General features: G+C 53.3%; 1 protein-coding gene across 4 annotated transcripts in view; it reads left to right on the forward strand.

Moving 5' to 3' along the window:
* SULF2 (sulfatase 2) overlaps positions 1–25,451 on the forward strand; it is a 103,672-nt gene that overhangs the window by 56,590 nt on the left and 21,631 nt on the right. For all 4 annotated transcript variants that reach the window (XM_081832614.1, XM_081832617.1, XM_081832616.1 and 1 more), the window contains exons 4-7: positions 9,467–9,618; positions 18,161–18,330; positions 23,384–23,534; positions 24,999–25,174. In XM_081832614.1, coding sequence (XP_081688740.1) covers positions 9,467–9,618; positions 18,161–18,330; positions 23,384–23,534; positions 24,999–25,174 — 649 coding nt within the window. The remainder of the gene's footprint in view (positions 1–9,466; positions 9,619–18,160; positions 18,331–23,383; positions 23,535–24,998; positions 25,175–25,451) is intronic.

Raw genomic sequence — 25,451 nt, forward strand, 5'->3', positions numbered from 1 at the left:
GGGGGATGGCAAGAATGGTCTTGGCAGGAGGGGAAGAATGAAGGGGGGGAATCGGAGGGGGAGACGAACCATGAGAGACGATGGACTCTGAAAAACAAACTGAGGGTTCTAGAGGGGAGGGGGGTGGGGGGATGGGTTAGCCTGGTGATGGGTATTGAGGAGGGCACGTTCTGCAAGGAGCACTGGGTGTTATGCACAAACAATGAATCATGGATCACTACGTCTAAAACTAATGATGTAATGTATGGTGATTAACATAACAATAAAAATTTTTAAAAATAAAAAAAAAAAAGAATGGTCTTGGATTCAGAAGGGTCCTCCTGGCCATTTGGGGGTAACTGGGTTCTGGGAAGGCTTAAGGGGAGTCAGCAAGATCAGAGGGAGGCCATTTCCACTGTGAGCAAGGAAATGAGGATGAAGAAGCAAGACACATTTCTGTCACTTTTGAGACTTTATGACCCTGATGGTCTTGCCTCTTTTATTTGGATTCCCAAACACTGGATCTGTGGATTCAGGATGCAGCATTTTTTTTTTTTTACAATTTTTTTAAAGATTTATTAGAGAGAGAGAGAGAGCGAGAGAATGAGCATAAGTGAAGGGAGGAGCAGAGGGAGAGAATCTTCAAGCAGACTCCCCATGAGCGCAGAGCCCGACACAGGGTCAACCTCATGACCCATGAGATCATGACCTGAGCCAAAACCAAGAGTTGGACACTTGACTGACTGAACCACCGAGGTGCCCCCAGGTTGCAGCTTTTGAGCACCTGTCTCCTCAGGGGGTCTTACAAAACTCCAGCCCTTTTTCTGCCTTTGAGTCTCCTAGCTCAAGATTCAAAGTCCCAGGGTAGACTCTGATTGGCCCAGCTCAGCCATACACCCACCCCGTAGGTGGGAAAGGGCACCTTGATTGACAGTTGGGACCTTTGTATTTGGGAGGAATCAGGGGTGCAGTGGCTGTGGTTTCCCAGGGGTTACCTGAAAGAAAGTGTGTGTGTGTGTGTGTGTGTGTGTGTGTGTGTGTGTGTGTTCATGCATGCATGGATATATTGGTTCCAAAATATGGAGGAAACTGCCAAATCAAAATGAATAAATATTTAGTGAACTATTTCTATTTGAATGTAATTACTGAAATGTAGCATGATTCAACCAGTCAACTCTGGGATATGTCGACTCTGAGTTGTTTATCCATTATCGCTAATGTAAGATGTGGGTGGAGATGGTATGGGATAATTGTGTGTTGAGAGACGCCAGTGTCCTTAAAGCAGCCCTGCTGATAGTTCCATCCAGGTGGCCCATGATGGGAGGGAGAAAGCTGCCCACTGGCACTGGGTGCTGTGAGCCCCACTAGTTGCCACTTGCTAGGCACTTAGGACATGCCAGGTCCTATCCACAGGTTCCTTACCCATGTCGGTTCTTTCCCTCCATATGACAGTAGGCCACTGTCTGCCCACCAAGGCACAGAGGGGTGAAGTCACTTGCCGTTCCCGCGATCAGGAGGTGACGGGGAGAGTCTAGCTGCAGAGACGTGCTCTTGACTGTTCTCCCATATCACCTCCTGGGTTACCCAGAGAAGTAACTCATGGCTGCCCTGATGTTCAGGACAACATGGTACCCCATCCCCGCCGGCCCCGCTCTCCAGCACAGAGAGATGGCCCCAGGATTCCTGTTAGTTTCCAGTTGCAGAAACCCTTCAACTCCCCCGGACCCAAGATGCTGCCTCGGTCTGCCCTCCTCTGCCGGGTTTATCCAGCCACTGCAAGACCCAGCCTTTACAGACCACAAATGTGATTAGTATGAGGCAATTTCAGTTAGATTCAGGGCTGGGAGAGATAACAGAAGGGCCTGGTTCTCCCATCAGACTCAGAATGGCTCCCCAGCAGCACTTAACTCAGACAAATGGAGAAAGCAGCTAGGAGGGGGACAGGCGCACAGAGCTTTCTACCACAGAGCTGCCTGCACCAGCCCGCGGGACCAGAAGGGAGGGTTTCAGAAGGACTTGGGGGTTAACAATCCCCTCAAAGTTGGTGGTGGGGAGGGTGGGTTTTGACATCCGTCTCAGTGGGGACTGTATTAAATAAGGTACCAAGGGGCGCCTGGGTGGCTCAGTCGTTAAGCGTCTGCCTTCGGCTCAGGTCATGATCCTGGGGTCCCGGGATCGAGTCCCACATCGGGCTCCCTGCTCGGCGGGAGGCCTGCTTCTCCCTCTCCCACTCCCCCTGCTTGTGTTCCTGCTCTCGCTGTCTCTCTCTGTCAAATAAATAAAATCTTTAAAATAAATAAATAAATAAATAAATAAGGTATCAGTAGAACAAGCAGTGGCTAGGAAGGGGGACCCGCTAGCCATAAAGAACCAACACTTAGCAGGCATATGTCATGTGTCAGGTCTAAGCAGAACAGGCATACCCCACAGATATTACCGGTTCAGTTCCAGACTGCGGCCACAAAGCAAATATCACAATAAAGCGAGTCCAATGAATTTTTTTTTTTATTCCCAGTGCATATAAAAGTTATGTTTACATAATACTGTGGTCCATTAAGTGTGCAATAGCATTATGTCTTAAAAAAGCAATGCACATACCTTAATTTAAAATACTTTATTGCTAAAAAATGCTAACCATCATCTGAGCCTCCAGCACGTCATAATCACCGATCACACATCACCGTAATAAATATAATAATAATGAAAAAGTTTGAAATATGGCAAGAATCACCAAACCATGACACAGAGACACAAAGTGAGCAAAATGCTGTGGGAAAAAGAGCGCTGGTAGGCTTGCTGGACACCGGGTTCCACAAGCCTTCAGTTCGTAAACCATGCCGTGTCTGTGAAGCTCAGGAAAGCGAAAGGGCGATAAGACGGGGTGTGCACATGTATGTATATTAGTTCTCACAGCAGCGCACCAGGTAGACATTGTCATCATCCCCATGTTTTAAGCGGAGAAACTGAGGCATCAGGAGATTAAACTAGTTGCCCAAGGACACACAGCGTTCAGTGTGGCGACCTATCTCCGAGAGCCGCTTTAATGTGGAGTGTTTTTGCCAGTCACCTCCTCTGGGACGTCTTCATCCTTTCTGTCATGATCACGTTTCCTCATTTATACCCGCGATTACGCCGTCGGGCTGTGAATCGAGAGCTTCCCACACTGTGTTATCTTCTCCAACTCCTTCTATCTGCCCCTCGCCTTTCCACGCCAGCTAGCTTTTCATTTCTTGGTCGCACTTTCATTTCTTTTGGCCAGTTCTCCCCTTCCACAGTCCGCTTTTGTAACATGTCTTGTAGACTTATCGTCAGGAGACGAGGAGGCTCCCTAACCACGCGCTTTGTTGTCTGTGCCTGAACTGAGTCACAGATGCATGGGAACCGGTCACCAGTAGGCTGTGCGAGCAGCGACCTGCTGGGCCACTGATCCTGCTGTGCGTCTGTTATTTACACAGTGACTGGTGGACTGGGGGGCCAGTAGCGCAGTTTGGACTTAGTGCAAAATTACACTTCACGTACCATGCGAGCTAAACTGGAACCATTCAACTCAACTGTGGAAACTGACGGGTGCATATCAGGACCATGCAAAGCAAAGCTGGCCTGTGATTGGCTGCTCTGTTCTTGTCCCTGCTGTGCCAGCATTGGGTCATTCCTTTGCACTGTGGGGCGCCCTCGCTGCTGTGACCCACTTCAGAGTCCACTTCTGCATAACTGGCCCCACTTCCTCCAGGTTAAACCCAGCCCTGCTTCAGATCCCTAAGGGATCCCTAACCCCACACAAGGAATTTTGCTCATAATGCCAAGGGTTGGAGAAGTCTTTCTGCAAGGGGCCAGATGGTAAACATTTTGGACTTACAGCCGTGTGGTCTCTGTTGCAACCTCTCAACTCTGCCATTGTAGTGTGTGTGCAGCCATAATGGTGTATAAACAAATGGGTGTGGCTTCATTCCAATGAAAGTATTCACAAAAACAGGTGGCAGCCCAGATTTGGTTTGCCAAACCCCGCTCTCCACTAAGCATCTCCTCTTCTTTTCCTTGGATCTTTTAATTGCAAGTGAAAGAGCTCAACTCAAACCGAATTAAGCAAATAACAACCACCAAAAGTGGAGTGATTGGATTTATTGGTTGATGTTTTCAGCCTTGGCACTACTGACATTTGGAGGTGGGTAATTCTTTGTCCTGGGGGGCTGTCCTGTGCATTGTAGCATGTTTACTAGCATCCCTGGCCTTTATCCACTAGATGCCACTAGTATCTCTCCACTCAGCTGTGACAACAAAAAAAAATGTCCCCGATGCCCAATGTCCCCTGATTCGGAACCACTAATATAACTGAAAATGCTAAAAAGCATTAAAGTTGGCTCCAGGTAAGAGTAGACCCAGGAGGGGCGCCTGGGTGGCTCAGTCGTTAAGCGTCTGCCCTCGGCTCAGGTCACGATCCCAGGGTCCTGGGATTGAGCCCCGCATCGGGCTCCCTGCTCCGCGGGAGGCCTGCTTCTCCCTCTCTCACTCCCCCTGCTTGTGTTCCCTCTCTCGCTGTGTCTCTCTGTGTCAAATAAATAAAATCTTAAAAAAAAAAGAGTAGACCCAGGGACTCAAGCTAGTTTCTCTCCTTCTCTATTCATCTCTCTCTCCTTCCTCCCTCCCTCCCCACCCCCTTCATGCTGCTCTCCTCTATGCTACTTCGTGTTCAAATAGACTCTCCCCTCTTGGTGACAAGATGGCTGCCAGCAGCTTCCGGTTTATATCCCATCAGCTTTGAGCCCCTTGGAAGAACTTCTCTTTTCCAGTAGCTCCCTAAAAATCCCAGGGCTCGCGCTCATTGGCCCATCTTGGGTCACATGCTCGTCCCTGAACCAATGACAGTAGCCAGGGGAAAGCAGTGCTCTGACTGGTCGAGCTGAGATTATGCTTGCAGCTCTGGAGTCGGAAGGTCAGCCCATGTGTACTTAAGGAAGGAAGTGGTGGTACCCACAGGACCACAGGCAGAACCAAGCAGGCTAAACACAAGTCTCCACTGCCAGGTGGAAGTCTCCACCCCGTGCCTGGCACACGGGAGGCAGTGAGAGCTCCATCCTTTCGACTGATGCCAGCCTGCTCCCTAGGGGCAGCGTCAGCCAGCACGTTGTCAGTGGCCTTTCCTGGCCTGGCATTTAATTCCTCCTAATCTGCCTGCCAAGTTGTTCCCCCCCTGCACCAGCCCTCAGGTTGCAGCTCTAGCTTTTGTGGTGTCCCAGACGCAAAAGCTTGGTGACTCCGGGCTCCAGCCACGACACGGCTGTATTTGTAATCTTGATTTTACTTCCAGCTCGTTCTCCTGGCTGTGTGTCCCAGCCCTGGAGCCCTGGGGCCCAGCGAATTTGCGGCACCCACCTCAACTGGTGCCAGAATAACCATTTTAAAAACTGCCTTGGGGAAATCTAATCAAATGAGAGCAAAATCTAATTTGGCACTAAAAGCCTTTGACTAAAGCCCTGTTTTCTGGGATCTTGGGGAGCCTGAATAATCAGCTCTTTCGGGATTTTTTTAATGGTTGGGGGTTGGAGAGAGGAGAGAGATGTCAAAGGGGGGATTCCAGCAGAGGAAATCGCTATAGACACGTTGACGCCCGTAGCATTGGGTGATAATGGGCAGGGGGGGCTTCCCAAGGCGCCTCACTTCTCGCCCCCAAGAAAGAATTATCCCACCGGCTGCGCCAAGACTGAAACTTTTTAGCATTCCGAGTTGCACATTCATCAGGAAGACCGTGGTCCTGATCTTCAGGGACGAAGCATAGGCTCACAATCCAGATTTGGGGGACCTGGGAGAGAACCCAGTTTTCCTAGCAGGGAATTCAGAGTGCCTTTTACCCTGGGCTTTCATTCGTTCGCCCTTCTGCAAACTGAGGGATGTTCTGTGCTTCTGAAATTACTCGTGGTCTTGGGTTCCTTTCAGAATGTGTCCCAATTCCAGGAAAATGCAAAATCTGATGCATAATATTTCAGGGGATGTGTGGACCCTTTTAAGTTTCCCTGCCATGCCTCCTGTTGCTTCTTCTCATGATCTCGTCCCTCTACCCTGTAAGATCATCTTCTCCCTCCCTCATTGGCCTCCCTGTGGTCCTCAAATGCCCCCAAGCTTGTTCCCACCTCAGGACCTTTGCACTTGCTATTGCCTCTGTCTGGAGCATTTTCCCTTGTATTCCTGTTCTCCCTGACTCATTCTCATCACTCCTCAGCAGCCTTCCCTGACCTCTCAACACAGTGGTGCCTCCGGGGGTCCAACTCTGGCCACTTTGTTGCAACACCATCCTTTATTTCCTTCATCACTGGTTTTACCAACAACACCACCCTTATTTGTCACTGTCCCCCACTAGAAATCCGCCCCATGAGGGCAGGGACCCTGGTGGCCTCATTCACTGCTGTGCTGCCATTGACTGGGACAGCTCCTGGCATACCACTGGGGTTTAATAAATAGCTGTTGATATGTGAATCCATACGTGCCCAAGGCAGTGTTACCCCAAATAGAGCAGATTCATTGTGCTGCCACCCTGATTTTTACCATCGGTGGGCACACTGATTTCTCATTTCCTTAATATTTCCCCCCAGTTGTTTTACTCATCTGGCCCTATGTTTGCTTTTGTAAATAAAGTTTTATTGGAACAGAGCTACGCCCACTTGTTTATGTATTGTCTGTGCCTGTTTTCTACAACTATTGAGTAGCTGCAATAGAGACCATCTGGCCCACAAAGCCTACGATATTTACTATCTGGGCCTTCACAGGAAATGTTTGCTGACCCCTGCCGTTTGTCATCCTTCCCCAAGGAGGAGGAACAGGAGAGAGTGGAGGGAGGCCAGAAGTGTTACCAGAGTAGAGCTCCTTACACGTAGAAAGACACATCAAACGTGAGGAATAAGGTCATTGAGGTTTAGTAGATCTTATTTCCTGGACTGGACTTGATCTCTAGGGGCCTTTCCAGCCCTCCCTATGCGGTTTTTTGTGGAAGAGAGGGACGTGCAGGTGGCAGGATTTCTCACCTACAGACTATTGACATTTTACACAGGATGATGAGTCTCTGCTGTGGGCCATCTTGAGCACTGTGGGATGTTGAGCAGCATCCCGGGCCCCCACCCCCTGGTTGCCGGCAGCATGTCCCACCCCAACTGTGACAAAACCAGAAATGTCTGCAGACATTGCCAAGTGTCCCCGGAGGGGCGAAACCACCCCCGGCTGAGCCCCGCTGCTTTCAGGGGACAGATGCAGCAGTGTTTGAACCTGCCGTGTTCCCGAGAGAGGGGAATCAGGCCTTCCGCTGGCCCCGTGCTGGGCACCGCTGTGCCTTACTCCAGCCCACATCTCAGTCCTCGCGCCCTGACACCCAGCCAGGCACCCACCACCTAAATATTGACGTTCCCTGAGACTCAGAGCCAGTTTCCCCGCCCCTCGCCCCCAGAATGCCAGGGTTCTTTCTGGCTTGGCTTTGCCCTCCTGCGCAAAGGGGGCCCCCACCCTGGGCCTTACCCCAAAGCTGCTTGGGACCCTCCCTTCCTCTTTTCACCTCCTCCAGTGCCCAGATCCTTCCAGGAGGTGTTTCCTCACCTTCCCACTTCCTGCATGCCAGGGGAGGACTGGAGGCACGTGCCATGGGCATTCGGGAATGGCTGCTTGGGGCCTAAAGGGGCTTCCCACTCCCAGGCGGGGCCAGCCACCTGCCAGGCCTCCAGGAAAACCCCCATGGAGGGCTCCAGCTCCATCCCCGCTCTCCCTGCCCAGGCCTCTCCTCTCTGGGAGCAACAGGCCCAAGGCAGCTCTCCATGCTTTCTCGAAGGTTCCAGGTAGAGGGACCCGTCTCATCCTCTGCTGGCATTAGCGCCTAGCCCCAGGGCACTCCTCCCTTTACGGATGTTCACCTCCGCTGTCTGTCTCTTCTCATCTCGGGCTCTGAACTGGCGCCCACTGAACACTCCCAGTTTGCCAGGCACGGCGCTGAGCACTCTGCTGGTGAAATCTCTTTCACTCCCTTCAACAATCTGGAACTCTCCCATTCCCGAGCTCTCGGCACCAGCTCCTGCGTGTCTCAGAGCCCCCGTGTCCTCATCCAAAGGAGAGCTGGCACAGGGCCTCTGTCTCTGGAAAAACCCTCAGATTTTTCCATTTCTTCAAAATGGCTTTATAGGCTGTAATTATTAAAAATCATACTTGCTCGTTGAGAAGAAAAAAGAACAAGAGAGTACCATAAAGATCTTACGTGTTACCTCTTCACCCGCAGAGAGTTTGGGGGTATATCCCCTTCGCGAGGAATCCGGGTGATTTTCTTTACGTAAGCCCTGTTGCCGGTGTGAAAGGCGAATGTGGAGACGGGCACGGCTCCTGAATGTCCAGCCCAGTGGGGTTTCAGCAACGGAAGCAGCCGGGTTCCAGCGGGAGATAGAACAGCCCGTCCCCCAAGCAGTACGCCCCACGCCCAGCGAGAACCCCTGCTTTGTTCTCCAACACCATAGATCTGTTTTGCCTCTTTTTGAACATCATATAAATGAGATCGTGCAGCATTCTTTCATCTCTGGTTTCTCTCTCAACGCGATTAGGTGGTTGAGCTGCATCTGTTACTGAACGTGGGCACTGGTTCGTTCTGTCTTGTTCCGGAGTGGTATTCATTCCACTATACAGATCTCCAGCAATGTCTTCAACCCTGCTTTTGTTGATGGGCATCTGACTTGTTTCTAGTTCTTGGCTCTCATGAACAGTGCTACCCTGAGCCATGTCCTGCACATGACTTGGGGAATGAATGAATGCCTTCCTGCTGAGTCAATACCCAGGATTTGAATCACTGGGTCAGGAGGTATGAGGGAGTTCAAGGTTAGCAGAGCCTGCCAGTCAGGGTCGCACAGGAGTTGGGCTAGTCTGCACTTCCCCTGGCAGGCGTATCAAGGGCCTGTTGCTCCACATCCCCAACAACAATTGGTATCATTCATGGTCTGATATTAGCCGTTCTGGTCACCATGCGGTAGACAGAATTCAAGGGGTCCGTCAGCTGGAATGGGAAAGAATTGCATTCTTGTTTTTACAAACCTACACCATCACTTAGCATTGGCTTCCATTAGGAAGGAAGGCCATGAAACATAGCACAAGAGAATCTGTAATTTTATCATTGGTAGGAATCACTGATATGATAATAGTCCATGGCAGTGGTGACAGAGATCACAAAATAAAATATTTTCACTTATCACTACTTTGAAACCATTATTCTTTGCAAGGTAATATCTTTTGTAAGAGGACATGCTACTATGTGGCAAATTCTTTTAATATTTAGATAACTATATTTCAAAATAACTTATTTTCTCTGTAATCCTATATATTTTATCTTATGCACATAAAAACTTTTGAGGAGGAGGCTCAGAGGGTAGCGCTGTTTTCATGCCTTGGGGACACAGTGGTCTTGGTGGTCGGGGGACAGAGGAGACTTCTGCTCTCTGCTTTCTCACGTGGCCTCCTGATCCTTCTCCCCCTCCAGCTTTCTTCGGGAAGTATCTTAATGAATACAATGGCTCCTATGTGCCGCCTGGCTGGAAGGAGTGGGTCGGCCTCCTTAAAAATTCCCGTTTTTATAACTACACGCTCTGTCGGAACGGGGTGAAGGAGAAGCACGGCTTTGACTACTCCAAGGTAAGTCCTGCCTGTCCCTGGCCGGGGGACAGTTAGGAGCGCGACACGGGAGCTTAACTACCTGGCTTACTGACAGTGACGCTTACTTAAATGAGTGACCTCAAGCAGCCTACGTGCACCTCTGCTTCTCCATGTGTTCATCTCTTAAATAATAGTCTGTGTCTGAGAGTATTGGTCACAGGATGCTGGAGCAGAGTATTCTTAGAGGAAGTGTGCATACAGACAGTCCAGTCCAGTTCAGTGAATGTTCACCAACCCAACAGGCACATGTCACCAGCACATGGTAGGTCAAGAAGCAGACTATCACCGCCAGCCCCCAAAGCCCCCTCACGTAACTCCTCCCACCAACCGCCCTCCCACAGGGACGGCCACAGCTCAGCCTTGCAGCGTGACACCCTCATTCTGCATCCAGCTCCTTTGGCTTCACACCACATTGAGACCCATCCTTGCTGTCATGGGGCGGGGTGGGGCGTAGATCCTTCACTCTCGTTGTGTGGTGTTCCACTGTATGAGTGTACCTCAGTGTATGTGTTTGTTCCCGTGTCGTAGTTTTTCTAGTCCTACTAATTTGTCTGATATGAGACAGAGTGCACAGATCTGACGTGGAAAGCTCGGGGAATTCTCACGTATGGGTGGGCCACCCCGGTCAAGATATAAAGCATTTCTAGCCCCCAGAAGACTCCCTTGTACACCTTTCCAGTCAAAACTTCCACCCCTGAGGTAACCTCGATTCCAACTTCCATCACCACAGATTAGTTTTGCCTGTTCTAGAACCTCACGTCAATGGAATCATGTTGTATGGGCTCTTTTGGGTCGGGACTTTTTTCACTTAGCCTAACGGCTGCGACAGTCCTCCGTGTGCCTGCACATCATCAGCCACGTGGTCCCCTCGTGCTGCGTAGCGATGTTGTGTAGACTGCAGGTGTGAATCCGCTCAACCCCTGATAGACATTTTGGCTGTCTCCAGTGGGGGCCTGTTATGAATGAGGCTGCTGTGAACATCCTTACACACGGCTTTGGGTAGACATAGGTACTCCTTTCTTTCGGTTACACACCTGCGAGGAGAACCCCTGGGACACAGGATAGGTTCTGTGGTTGAACCAGTTGACAGCCCCAGCCAGGAATGTTATAAGGGTTCCAGTTCCTCCACGTTCCTCATCAACACTGGTACTGTCTTTTTTAGTATTCTCTTGTACCAGGGTATAGTGGTATTTCATTGTCGTGTTATCAGAAAGGTTTTTGAGGACCAGGTAAGTTAATACCCATAGAGCATCAGAAGAGCCCCTTCTATACAGTAATACTCAATACATGGTAGTTCAGATCAGGACAACAAACTTTCTCTGTAGAGGGCCATATACTAAATATGTTACAGTTACAAGCCGTACGGTGTACGGTGTCTGTTGCAACTACTTAAGTCGCCATTGTCGTGTAAAAGCCGCCACAGGTGATGTGTACACAAATAAGCACGGCTCGTTTCAATAAAACTTTATTTATAAAAACAGGCAGTGGGCCTGGTTTGGCCCGCGGGCTATAGTGTGCTGATTCTTGGCTTAAATGAGGAGGGGGAAGGGGAAGGAGGGAGGGGGAGGAGGAGGATGGGAGACCAACAGTGAGGTCTCATCTAAACTTTCCATTAAAAAAAATCCGGAGACTAGCAAATATCCCTGTCCCAACTAAATCTTCAAAGCCAGCTCTTGCATCCCCCTGCAGCTTTCTTGATCCATTCTTCAACCCCCACCCCACCCCACAACGTTCTTCCCTTCTCTCTCCCTTCCCCCCTGTCGCTGCCACCAGCCCTCAGCCTGGCTGACTGTCACAAGCAGGGCTCTCTGGGTTAGTGTTGATGATTCCTCGGGGCTCCCCTCCCTAGTTCATCTCTCTCTGAATCACTACACAAGGTCCCCCGCAGGCAGAAGTCACCAGGGGACAGGCAGTCACACACACAGGATAGCAAGCTGGCAGACGGGGGGCACAGTAGGGAGTGGTGGGGGCTATGGAGAATGTATCTGTCTAAGGGGGGGCGGCCAACTCAGATCAGGCCTGTCAGTCCCATGTAGAAATGTGGGCCCAAGATGGCCAGGTTTTCTGATATTTCAGCAGAAGCTACAAATTTATGTGTTTTTCCCTGTGAAATCTCCTGATTTTTAAATATTGGTGGCTAATTCAGACTCTTCTAACATCCTGCGTGAATCAAGTTTGCCTGAGGGCCAGACCCGACCCATGGATGCGCGGCCTTCACAACGCACTGTGCTGTTCTTTTGCCCACTGCCCTCCAGGGACTGTGCAGTCAGTTTCTCCCTTGGAGGCAGAGGACTGGGGTTCGGAGCCCCACCTCAACACATGATGTGCCTTGGCTATGCTCCCTACTCCTAAGGGGCTCATTTCCCAAATCTGGAAAATGGGCACACCCCTGCCTACTGTAATAATGTGCACACACATGCACACACACACACACACCAGCCCCATCTCCTATTTCAGCATCCCCAGTATGAGCCAGTTCAACCAGACCAGCCTTGTTGGTTATTACAACCATCTCCAAATCTTTACTAGTGCTCTCCCGCCCTGAACTAATCCAAGTCTTATCCATCTTCTCTTCCATGAATCCTTTCCCTGGTGCCCTAGACTACAGGATTTATCCTTTCTTGAATCAGACTGACCTCTCTCAACTGCTTGGGAACAGAAAGTCAGCTCAAAGTGGCTCAACTGAAAAGGAAACATATCAGCCGATTTAGCTAGTCCAGCAGTAATGGCATCAGACATAGCTGGATCCAGGGGCTCAAACAAAATCTTTAGGTGGTGGTTTCTCCTCTAAGCTGTTTTCTTCTCTCCAGTGCCATTTACAGTCCCTCCCCCTCCCGGTCTGTCCTCCCCATCTTTCCCCTTCCCTTCCTCTCCCTCCAGCCTCTCACCTTCCTGCCCAGCTGCAAGTGAGGGAGTCTCCTTCCCAGGATTCCCAGCAAGTCTCATTGCATCTCACTGGCTCTGGATCAGTCACATGTCTGCCCCTGAGCCAATCAGTGTGGCCAGGGAGGGAGGCAGTGTCTCAATGGGCTGTAGTCACACGCTCCGCTCCTGAACCAGAGATGGGGACAGTGGGAGCCCCGCCCTGGAGCCAGACCCTGGAACATCAGCTGAGAGTAGAGCCCATATGCAAATGGAGAGTCTCCACAGAAGAAAGCTGAGCAGATGCTCAATGGCCTAAAAACACCCTATCCCACTCCCCTTCGGGGAACAGCGGCACATTTGGGGATCCCTCCTGCCTTTGATAGGGGATCACCACTGATGTGTCCCCTCACTGAGTCTGATCAGTTTAGGCCCCGGTGGCAGAAACCACATGTGACATCACCTGGGGAGCACTGTGCCCCTCGCTCTGTGTCTCACTCTGCACAGAGCAGGCCTCCATTCCCTCCCAGGTGAATTAATTCCAAAGTCCTGGTGGGGGGATTTCTAAGCTAGAAACACAAACTGTAGTGTCTTAGGGCTAAACACGCTGCTTCTCTCCTCCCAGACTCAACACGGGAAGATCCTCCAAGACCTAGAGAAATCCACTCTGTCCTCGTTAAAATTCCTCACCATGTCCGTGCCTGGTCTCAGAGCGGCCCTGTAATCAAGTTATCCAGGGACACTCAGAGTCCCTTTGGGGCTGAGGACGGGACACACAGTGGCTGTTCTTTCACCCTGTTTCCTGCCACAGACACAGCTCCCCTGTGAATGAGAGCAACCCCGTGGGAGGATTCCTGGGCCCCCTGTTAGTGGAGGCCTGGGAACAGGGGGATGGGGGCCCCTTTGGAGTCAGAGCTGGCGCAGGTCCAGGGTTGAGACCTGAGGCGGGCAGCAGGCAGTGGGGGCCAGAGTGAGCTGGGCGTTTCCGTGGGGGCAGAGCCGGGGAGCCCATGCTCCAGCAGCCTGAGGGGTGAGATGCCTCTACCAGGATTCATTGCTGGCCTCGGTGGCTTCAGCAGGAGGCCCAGCTGGGGAAGAAGTTACGGTCCTTCCCTAGTTCCTTCAAAAGGCCCTTTGAGGACTCTGTCCTGAGTCACTATTCCCAAGGCCAGATGCCCTGGAAAGGGTCCTGATGCCAAAGTGGACAGAGAGGCAGCAATGGCAAGAGAGGAACGATAAAGCGCACGCGCTGATGGCCAGGGAGGGTTGGGGAAGGTGAGACTGGCGGCGGGAGGGGGCTAGGAATGACAGGGTCAGGTCGCAGAAGAGGCCTCCAGGTGGGGAGTAGACGAGGCCCAGGTGGTGGGAAGGCCCTGAGGGGTGGCGGTCTCTGTAAACTTGAACGGGACCCTTTGATCCAGCATTTGTCCTGCTGTGTTCTGGAGAAGCCTCCTTCGTAGGCAGGAGGGGAACTGGCTCGGCTGTTGCTTGCAGCTTTGTTACTGAAAGAAATCAATGAAGGCCACCAATGCAGGAAGTGATTAAATGACCACAGAGGAACCCTACCCTGGAGGATTCTAGAAGAAGACAAGGGGGTTCTGTGTGATGGCTTTACATCAAAAGGGCTTTGGACATAGGGCTGAAGGCAAGAGCAGGCTGTAGAGAGAGCTCCTCCAGGCCCCTGCTCAGATGTCACCTTCCTAGACCACCGTGTGTCAAGGGCACCCCCCCAACTCACCTCCCCCCCCCCAGCTGATCACCGCTGATGCACCACACCTGTGTGGAGCACTGGGTCACTTTATGTCTGTCTCCTCGCTTTAGAATACAAGGCCCTTGAAGGCAGGCGTGTGGGTTCGTTGTATTCGCTGCTGTGTTTGTTGAATGATTAAATGAATATGCACAGTATGATCTGATCAGTGTAAAAAAAAAGATGCATAAAGCAATACTATAACACATGTAACAACACATCTGAAAAAGTACTTCCCGGTGAGGGGCAAGAGGGGCCAAGATCAGAAGCAGGGGTGAGGAGTGATGAAAGGGAACCAGATTTGTTTGTACTGTTTTCATCTTCACGTGGAAAGCACAGGCGTGTGATTCTTGAGGAATAATGAGTAGCGCTCACTTAGACGTAACATGCAGCAGATCTGTTGAAATCATTCTACATGATACAGAATTACCCCTTGCATTTCTCACCATAGCCTACACCGTATATGCTGTTACTCTTCAAAACCAGCACATAAGGAAACTGAGGCATAGAGAGGCTAAGGAACGAGGCCACGCAGCTAGTTAAGTGGTAAAGCTTAGGATTCAAACCCAGGCCATCTGGCTTCCAAATCCATTCTCTGAACTAGGGCCCGTGGGCCAAGTCCTGCCCGCCGAGTGTTTCTGTCTAACCTTTGAGCTTAGAGTGGTTTTTACAGTTTTAACTTGTTGAAAAAAATCAAAAGAGCAGCTTCCATGACAAGTGAAAATGACATGAAATTTACAATTTAGCAGGCCTCTAGTTCTGCGGCAGCGCAGACATGCCCATTCATCTACACGGTGGCTGTTCGTCCTACAGTGACAGTGAGCAGTAGCTGCAGCTGCGACATCTGGCCTGCTAAGCCTCGCACATTTCCTAGCTGACCCTTTACAGAAACGGTTTGTTGATGCTTAGTGTAAACTACCATATACTCATTAAGAATTTTGTTTGTGAGGGAAAAGCGATGGGGCAGACAAAAAATACAAAGGCTTGAGGTCTCGCTCTGAGTGCATGGCTTGTTAGTTCTGTGACCTCAGTTTCCCCCTCTGTCAAACGGGCACGAAGTCCATTTCTCAGAGTTGCTGTGAAGGTCAGTTGAGCAAACATGTGACAGTAATCAGAGCCAATGTTCATTGTGGGTTTTCTCAGTGCCGGGCTCCTTGCTGAGTGCTTTATTCATTTGTCAAATGCTCACACCACCATCTGAAGAAGGGACTCTTATCGGGCCCATTTTTTAGATGCAGAGCCTGAGATGCAGAAAGGTGAGTGGTTGGCCCACAGATAGCAGGTGATAAAGCTGGGGTGCGAACCCAGAGTTTCTGACTCCAGAGCCCTCAGCTTCATGAAATACGACTGCTCCTTAAAGGGATACGAATCTCTTTTGAACACAAACTGCTGTAGAAGCTTCCACAGGGGTGGGACCAGCACTATGATCCCGAATAAAAGTTAGACCTGCTGCCCAGGGAGCCAGTGGCTCAGAATAAGAGACCCTCTGTTACAGCTTGACTTGCCAAGTGAAGAGAATATCAAGAGGTAGGCTTGAGGGCTGCCCCCTGGGGGGGCGGGGGCAGCCGCCCTTCTCTGCCTCCCCATCCCTGCTCTCAAACCAAGTCTCAGAAGCAAAGCCATCGTTCTCAAGGCACAGCCCTAAAGCAGCTCATGTGGGCTTCCCAAGCAGAAAGTTTAGTCCTGGAAGCCAGGAGACCCCAGTTTGGGGGATGCTCTGAGAAATTTGGGGTGAGCTGGCTTATCTCACCCAAGTTCAGACAAGAGGTAGAACCACAGGCTTCCATGGGGCAGAAGTGTGAGGATCTCCCAGGGTACACCCATGGGACACATTTCTCCGGGCACCCAGGTCCAGGCAAGAAGAGGAACTTGCCATCATGCCAGTTGTGGTCCCGTCTCTTGTCCTTACAGTCTCTGTCCCCCACCCCCAGCAGCCAGAAGTAATCCGAAGCGAGTGAAAACCTCCTGCCCCTCCCAGGTCCCCTGCCTTCTTTTCGATAATGAGAATGCTTTTCCACAACCAGCACAGGACTGTGATCACCATGGGGATGGGGACCTGTGACCACATCCCAAGCCCTTAACAGGAAGCCTGGCACCCTGGGAACAGGCACCCAACAAGTATTTGTTAAGTGAGCACATAAATGAGAAACAGCGGCAAAAGCCAAGCCTGAAGAACGAGGCAGGGCTTGAGACGGGCCAGCCTGTCCTGTCACCGAGGTCCCCAGGAGCACGCCCCACACCCCACAGGCTGCCTCGGCTAAATGACCAGTTGGAGGAAATGGACACTTTTGCCCAGAGCCACAGGGTAACAATCTCCAGGGATGCACTGGGTTCCTCTTGGTTTACTGATCAAAGTCAGTCGGAGGTCACAATGGAGAAGGGGGATACTGCTGTGGCTGCTAAGCTCCAGCTAGGAGCAAAGTCCCCAGAAGCTGACATCACCACCCACCTGCATGGGCGCGGCTGGGAGGGCATCCGGGGCAGTCTAACCCCTCACCTAGGAGAGCGGGAATGGGCCTGGCGCAGGGCTGAAGGGGGGCAGAGAGGAGAGTTCCTCATAATCTATCAGCTGATCTCCAGGTTCTAGAAAATTCATCTTTTAGCCTCCCCTGTCTCACCTTTCCTGTTAACAACCCCCATCCCTGATTCTTCCTGGCTGACCCCCGGCACCCAGCTCAGCTTGTCCAGCACTTAGCACGCCTGCCTTCACCCTGACATTTTCTTTCTCCTGGACACCCACCCCCCCGTACCCTTCACTCAAACCAGAAACCAGGTGGCAGGGTGTGAGGTGGGGCAGGGGGGTCAGGGGGAGGCGACTTCCCCCCTCCCCCACATGCAGCCAATGGACACATCCTGTCTAGTGAATCTGCTCCCAGCCATGACTGGACAATGCCACCACCACCCTGGCCCAGGTCCCCTTATCCCTCACTCTGATGCCCGGATGCTCACGTCCTGTGGCCAGAGAGATGGTGTGTCCTCGTGGGCCAGCCTGGGGCTCACCACCCACCCCTGGAGTCAGGGCGGTGTCCCCTTCGATCCACATGGATGACTGGGGTGGGGGAGGGTGTGCAGCGTGCCAGATGCTGCCCCCGGCGGAGGTCGGCAGAGCCTGAACTGGCACCAGAGTGGCTTTGAGGAGGACCCAGGAGGGCGGGTGCCCTCAGGTATGCGGAAAATCTGCCACACCACCAAGACAGCCAACGTTAGCCGACTTGTCAAGAGCTGGCTACGCGCAGGGCACCATGTCAAGGGCTTTTCACCTCCAAGCACTCGCAACCCTCCTGGCAGCCTGGAGAGGCAGACCCGGTCATCACAGCACACACGTTTCGGAGCATGCGATACCATGATATCACAGGCCATAGGAGCCCCCGGGTCACCCTCCTGGGCCCCTCTCCTGGCCTGCCCCGCGCCCTCCCCGGGAGGAAACCAGCCCCCTGCTGCTCCCTGGACGCCTTTGTTCTACTGTTGCATATGCAGATGTCTCAAACAATATGTTTTGTGCGGGTTTTCGCCTGTATACAAGTGGTGTTGCGTTGTGCAGGTCCTTCCACAGCCTGCTTTTCTCACCCAGGGCCAGGCCGGTAAGGTCTGTCCATATCAATCCAGGTGGCTCGAGTTTGTTCTTTCTGGATGCTGTATCATTGCATTAGGGATGTTCCTGGTGGCTTTTTAAAAAAACATGTTTAATCACAGCCACGTAGGCATGTCGGTCCACAATCAAGCAGTGAGGATGGGTTTCTTACAGAGAGCGGCAGCCCTCCCCGTGGCTCCGCACCAGCCGGAGACACCATTCCCTTGCTCATTGATTGTCTCTCTGCCCCTGGACGATCGGCCCCAGGGGGGCAGGGATTGTCTGGGTCACTGCAGTGCCCCAGCTCCTCACAGGTTCTCCCGTCTCTCCCCACACCCCAGGACTACCTGACAGACCTCATCACCAATGACAGCGTGAGCTTCTTCCGCACGTCCAAGAAGATGTACCCACACCGGCCCGTCCTAATGGTCATCAGCCACGCGGCCCCCCACGGCCCCGAGGACTCCGCCCCCCAATACTCACGCCTCTTCCCCAACGCGTCCCAGCACATGTAAGCTTCGGTACCCTGCCCGCAGGGCCGCTGGGTGGTGTGAAGGTGGGAGGGTTGGGCTGTGGATGGTAATGGCACGACCGTGATGGAGCTGTGCCTTGTCTCAAATCCTCCTGGTGCAAAGAACCCAGGAACGCATTGCCCACCTGTAGGGACACCGGACGGATGTTGTTAAGTTGGGACCCTCGTCCTCCGCCCTAGAGGTCTGTGCGTGCAGTGCGGTGTAATGGGTTTCCTTTGTGATCCTGTGTTTTTTGTTTCATGCATTTTAAATCATTGTGAGAAGTGGTCTGTAGCTTCATCAGACTATGAATATATTAAGCAGCCTTTCCTGAGCTGTTGACCATGTGGCAGACTCCGTGCTGAGTCCTTACATTGCACCAAATCCCTGAATATTCACAACAACCCTCAAAGTATTATTTATCCATTCCTGCATAACAAATTACCCTGACATTGAGCAGCTAAAAACAAACGTGTATTAGGTCACAGTGTGTGTGAGTCAGGCACCTGGGAGTGGCCTGTCTGGAAGGTTCTAGCGCAGGGTCTCCCGAGGTTCTAATCCAGCTGTCGGCCAGGGCTACAGCCGCCTGCGGCCAGCCCAGGGCTCACAGGGCGGCTCCTCGACCAGCCAGCCTCTTCGGAGGGTTGTTTGGGTGTCCTCACCGCATGCCAAACAGCTGGCTTCCTCCAGAGCAAATGATCTAAGATGAAGGAATGGATTGGGGGCCTGGCATAGACAGAGAGAGGTTGAGATGGAAGCCGGAGTCTTTTGTGACCTAATCTAAAAGTGACACACCATCCCTGTGCCATATTCTCTTGGTCGCACCGACCAGTGCTGCCAGCGTGGGAGGGGCAGCACAGGGTGTGAATGCCAGGAAGGGGGGGCCGTCGAGAGCTATCGTGGAGGCTGCCTACCACACCTGGCATTCCCATTCCACAGATGAGGAGACTGAGGCACAGAGAGGCGAGGTAACTTGCAGCCGGGAAACTGCAGAGCCAGATTCAGATCCTGCCCCCAGCCGCACCTGCCATCTCTCTGCCCACCCGTCCTGTCCTCCTCCCTCCAGCTGGCTAGTAAATCTCTCTGGAAAGTTCTCTTCCTGCCTCCAGCCACCTCCCGCTTAGCAGTCATACCCAGCAGCCCTTGCTGTGACATTGGGGCGACAAGGACAGGGCAATTTGGAATCTGCCTGAATTTTCCGGGTGTTTAATTGTCATTATAATCAGACTGCGTTGCCCTCCTCATCCCCTGGCTGTAATTACTTTCTGACAGTGCCCAGAGTGGCTCCGAGAGGATGGGGCCGTGTGCTCACCTCCCGATCCCCTGGTCTTCGGGGAGGAGAGTGGACAGATGGTGAGCCGCATTCCAGGGGCCACGGCGCTGCCTCGCTCCCCAGCCGGCAGCCCTGCCTCTCTGCACACCTGACTTGCGGGCACGCTCCTCCTCCTCCGCCGGGGACACCAGCTGCCCCCACCAGCGGCTCCCCGCGGCGGGAGGAGGCGGGTGCGCAGCTCAGTCCCACCTAGGGAGCCACCGGGGGTGGGGGGGCAGGTGGGCTTCACTTCCGCAGCTTCTCCTTTAAAAGAGGCGCTGGCATCCCTCCTCCCCAGCAGCAGTTTCATGAGATTGTTTGACATTGCCTGCTCATTTATTTTCCCTTTGAAATGAAAATTATAGAAATTGAACATGAGTAACGCCTGCTATTACTTATGCAAAGAACCCCCGTTGCCTTATTAGGGGTGTGTTTGGAAGGCTCTCCTATCTCTGGGGTATAATCATTTCCAAAACAAAACCAAAAACCAGAAACTTCTGCAGCTGGGCTATTTAATTATGACAGTCAAGGGGGGTGAGGAGGGGACAGGGCCCTGCTGGTGGGTCAGAGTTCCAGATCTTTCGATCCGGAGGCTCCTGTCAGACTGCCACCCAGTCAAGCCTCGTGTCCCGTTCTTGATGTGGGCCCCGTGGGCTCTCCCAGATGCTGCCTGATGCAGCGTCGTCCCACTCCACCTGCCCGGGACCCCATCCCGCTCCCTGCCCCACACACCTGTGCACACACACAAGGATGCAAACAGATACACACAGACACACACAAACACATGCACACACGAATGTACAAACATACATGAAAATACAAATTAGATACACACGTAGATACCCAGACACACACACATACAACCACACACAAACACGCAGACATGCACACACAGAAAATACAAAGACACACACAGAGAGACACCCCAACCCCCACCAGCCCCCAGAGCTCCCTTTGAGTGTGGCGTCCGACTGTGGGCTCATGGGCCTCTCATAACCCATGGGAGCCAGGCCGCACTGACAGCCTGGAGGTGGTGGGTGTCAGGGCCCTCGCCCCCTCCTGGGGACTCCAGCTGCACAGTGAGAGGCTGGAGGGCACGTCCTTCTTCCCCCCCCCCCCACCCCCACTGCTGCCCCCAGCAGAGAGGAGGGGATGCTCGCCTTCAGGCCCTGTTGTGAACACACCACACATTCCTCAGATTCTTGAGGAGGTGAGGCTTTCCCCTCTTTGTTCCGCAAGCGGCTGGGTTCTTGTGAAAATGGGACCCTGGAGGAGACTGGCCTCCTGCAGGTGACCAGCAAGCTGGCACTGGCCTGAGAAGGTCCCCAGGCCCTGCACACTCCGGATCTGAGATCCTGCTCCGAAAGAGGTCTCCGAGAAAGGGCTTTTGGAAATCCTTCCACTGCAGACTCCTGACAAACTCACCCCTCACTGTTCTCGAGGGCAGACACCAGCCTAATAGAATCTAGTAGATTCAGGGATGATTGCTCAAAATTGCATCCTGGAATCCGGCCCCTTGGGCCTCCAGGAACAATTTTCCCATACCACCAAACAGCTCTGAGGGCGTGTCTGCACAGCCCCTGCCCCCAGCAGTCCCCTTCCAGTTCCTCGGGGCTGGGGGCGGGGGGGCGGCTGGGGGGAGGCTTGTTCCTAGGAATGTTCTACATGCAGGGTCAGGCCCTAAGCCGGCCCACAGGAGAGCCAGACCTCTGCTCTTAATCAAAGGAGGCCAGGGGGGCCGGGCTGGATTTAGCAGCGGGAGACCAGCCAGGGACTCAAAGCAAAGTCCAGAAGGAATCTCAAGGCTTGTGATTCACCCCCACACTACCTAGCAACGGTCTCCATAACTGTCAGGCCGCCCAAAGCCGCAGCATCATCACCTCTCCCCGAACATTCTGATACTCTGATATCCGAGAGCCTGCAGAGGTACTGGTGGGGCAGGGGAGGCGCTAGGGAGCTTTCTGCCCTCTCTGCAAGGCCTGTTCGCCCGCCCTCACTCCCTGCTCGCCACCCCTTGCCCCCTTCCTAGCCATTTTGAGAAGCCTTTTGTCTTCAGGCAGTGGAAACACAACCTTTATTTTCAGCTTTGACTGGGAAGGGGGTCAGATGTGAGGGGAACCAGACCAGCACGAGGGATGTCACATTTTGTGGGGTGAATAGGATGCTTCCTATCAGCGGTGTACCCCACCCAGGATACCCCGCACGTTGGTGGGGTGTGCTGGAGCTCAGATCCCAGGGCCTGGCGTGAGCTGAGGAGACCAGAGGTGCTCCTGGTTTGGGACAGAGCACTAGATGACTAGAATCACCTGGAAACTTCCAAAACCATGAACCACATTAACCTGCGTGTTTCAGCTGCTCCATCCTCCAGCAGGAGTGTCTTGGCCAAAGTGATGGCCGGACACGTACGGACGGGATGGTCTCCAGACAGGCCCGCGTGTCAGGGAGGTGATTATGTTACGGTGGCAGTGGGCGACCATATCCACTCCTAGAGTTCAGAGCCCAGCTCTCCTTTGGCAAGTTAGTCCCCTTGCTGGGCCTCGGTGTGTTCACTGGGGCAGGAAACATGGCACTTGCTCCCAGGGTGGTGAGTGGTAATGAGATGGTAGGAGGTGAACCCTCCGAGCTGCGCCCAGTACGTGGAATGTGGTCAGAGCTCCGAAGAAATCAGAGGTTCTGGTGATTTGTTCAGTATGGTGAGTCATCACAGCAGACCCCACGGCAGAAGTCACCCCCTGCCTGCACTGCCTGCTCTGTGAGACTGTGGGCAGGTCCCCTCTGTTTCCTCTTCAGTAACTGGGAGATGAGAAGAAACGGGAAGAGTAATTGTGACAAATGTACATTCGGGCACCATCCTCACGTTTTCGGCCATGCATCCATGACTATTACTGACCTGATTTTTTAGCCAACGTCCCTTTTCTTTTTTTTTTTTTTTAACCAAAACCTATTGCAAAAGGAAGCTCTCTAGTCGTGCTCTAACCACAATAACCCTCCCTTGCCCGAGGTAACTGAAAAATCAAAGCAAGGCTAGGAAATTTGAGTGGGGGGCTGTGCCTACTGGAGGCTCTGGACCTGAGCCTGTCCCCTTCTTAAGAAAGAGAGCAGAGCAAATTCCAGGGAGGTGTTAAGGGACTCACACCAGACTGAGCCTGGGGCCTGATGCTGTGGGCTGGCTGGCAGAGCTGAGCTGGGAGAGACTGATGTTCTCACTGTGCGGCTCCGGGTCACTTAAGGCTGGGTGACCCCCGGTCCTCCCGCGTGCACACCATGCACTGGAGAAACGCTGACATAAGGTTTAGCAGAGCCCCTGATGCACCGCCACGGCTTCCCCAGATGGGCACTCAAGCAGTGCAGGAGGCTGCTCCCCCCGAGGCACGGGGGGCTGGGGACTTGGGGGCCTGGAGGCCTGGGGACCTGGGAGGCCAGGGAACTGGGAACTTGGGGACCTGGAGGCCTGGGGACCTGGGGAGCTAGGGAACTGGTAACTTGGGGACCTGGAGGCCTGGGGACCTGGGGGCCTGGGGATTTGGGGAGCTGGAGGCCTGGGGGGCTGCAGACCTGCAGGGCTGGGGGCTTGGAGGGCTGGGGACCTGGGAGGCTAGGAGACTGGGGATTTGGGGAGCTGGGGACTTGGAGGGCTAGGGACCTGGGAGGCTAGGGGACTGGGGATTTGGGGAGCTGGAGACCTGGGGGGCTGGGGTAGCGCCGCACCCGGCCTGACCTGGGCGCGTGTTTGCCCGCAGCACGCCGAGCTACAACTACGCGCCCAACCCCGACAAGCACTGGATCATGCGCTACACGGGGCCCATGAAGCCCATCCACATGGAGTTCACCAACATGCTGCAGCGGAAGCGTCTGCAGACCCTCATGTCCGTGGACGACTCCATGGAGACGGTAGGCCGCCCCCGCCGCCCGCAGCCCTCCCCGCCCTCACCTGGTCCCCAAGTGCCATCAGCTGCAGGGGAAGGGAAATGGGGGCAGAATGAGCCGGCAGTGTGACAGCCCCAGGGAAATGGCCCTGAGTGGTCCCGACAAAGCCTCTGCCTTCGTGACACTTACATGCTAGGCCTGTTCCGTTTGGTACATTTTTTAGCAGCTTTATTGAGATATAATCCACACACTATATTATTCACGCAAGTGTAGAGCCCAGTGGTTTTAATATATTGCAGAGCTTTGTGATCAGCACAGTCAACTTCAGACCATGCTCATTATCCCAGACAGGAGCCCCACGGCCCTCAGCCATCACCCCCGGACTGCCTCACCCTTTGTCCTTAGGCAGCCGCTAACCAGCTTTGTGTTTCTGTGGACTTGCGTCTTCTGGACGCTTCCTAGGAGTGGAATCACACAACACGTGGTCTTTTGTGTCTGGCTTCTTTCACTCAGCATCACATTTTCCAGATTCATCCATGTGGTAGCGCACATCTTTCTTTTTATGGCTGAATAGTATTCCATTGTATGGATATATAAATTTTTTACTTATCCATGGCTATTTAAATTTTTTTTTAAGAAGCCTCCACGCCCAGCCTAGAGCCCAACACGGGGCTTGAACTCATGACCCTGAGATCAAGAGTCTGACCCTTAACCGACTGAGCTACCAGTCACTCCATGGCTATATGGCTATTTAAATTTAATTAAAATCCATGGGGCGCCTGAGTGGCTGCCTTTGGCTCAGGTCATGATCTCCGGGTCCTGGGATCAAGCCCCGCGGCGGGCTCCTTGCTCAGTGGGTGAGGAGTCTGCTTCTCCCTCTTCCCCCCCACTCCTCCCCACCACTCGTTCTCTCTCTCTCTCAAATAAATCTTAAAAAATAAATAAATTTAATTAAATCGATGCAGCTTAAAACTCAGTGTCGGGGTCACACTAGCCACGTGCAGGTGCCCAGTGGTCACCTGCGGCCGGCGGCCACCATCTCGCACTGACCTCGCCAGCACCACGGAAGGTTCTGTTGGACAGCACTGTCGTAGATCACCAACACCTGCCCCAGGCCACAGTCCACCTTCATCCACTCATTCATTCACTTGTTCATTCACTCATTCATTCATTCATTCACCCAGCAGCATTGGCAGAGTGCTAGTGTCACGGGAATGCAGCAGAGAACGGTGACGAGAGCTCCCGCCCCCGTGGAGCCCCCCACTCTAATCCACAAACACGCCCAAGAGACAGAAGGGGAGACGCGCTGCGAGGAAGGGGGGCAGGAAGCGACGGGAGGTGGGAGGCTGCAGTCACTGCAGTTATAAATGCGTCAGTCCCCCCAGCAGTGAGGCGCAGCGAAGACCCGGAGCCGGGGAGGGACGCGCCCGAGGGCGCACGGTGCCCGCAGCCCTGCCCTGCGCCCTCACCGCCTCGCCCGCGTTTCAGCTCTACAACATGCTGGTTGAGACCGGCGAGCTGGACAACACCTACATCGTGTACACGGCCGACCACGGCTACCACATCGGCCAGTTCGGCCTGGTGAAGGGCAAGTCCATGCCCTACGAGTTTGACATCAGGGTCCCGTTCTACGTGAGGGGCCCCAACGTGGAGGCTGGCTCGCTGTAAGTGCGGCACCCCCCCACCCCACCCCGGGCCCCGCGTTTCCAGGGAGGCCTCCAGGCTCCACTGGCCCCAGGCCACTCCCTTGGGCGGCACGTGATTTGGGCAGGTGAGCCTCGGTGCCCAGGGAAGCCCTGATTATGTCGCCCGGGGTGGGTGCTGACACATTTTATAGCCCTCTGCTGGGGAAGGAGAGTCCGGGGGCCGTTAGTACCTGTGAAAACAGATTGTTTGTGGGGCAGCATGCCAGCGAATCGGGGAGGGGGGTTGTGCACACAC

The sequence above is a fragment of the Leptonychotes weddellii genome, chromosome 10, assembly GCF_054177405.1.
Source record: "Leptonychotes weddellii isolate Sample4059 chromosome 10, ASM5417740v2, whole genome shotgun sequence".
Classification (NCBI taxonomy): Eukaryota; Metazoa; Chordata; class Mammalia; order Carnivora; family Phocidae; genus Leptonychotes; species Leptonychotes weddellii.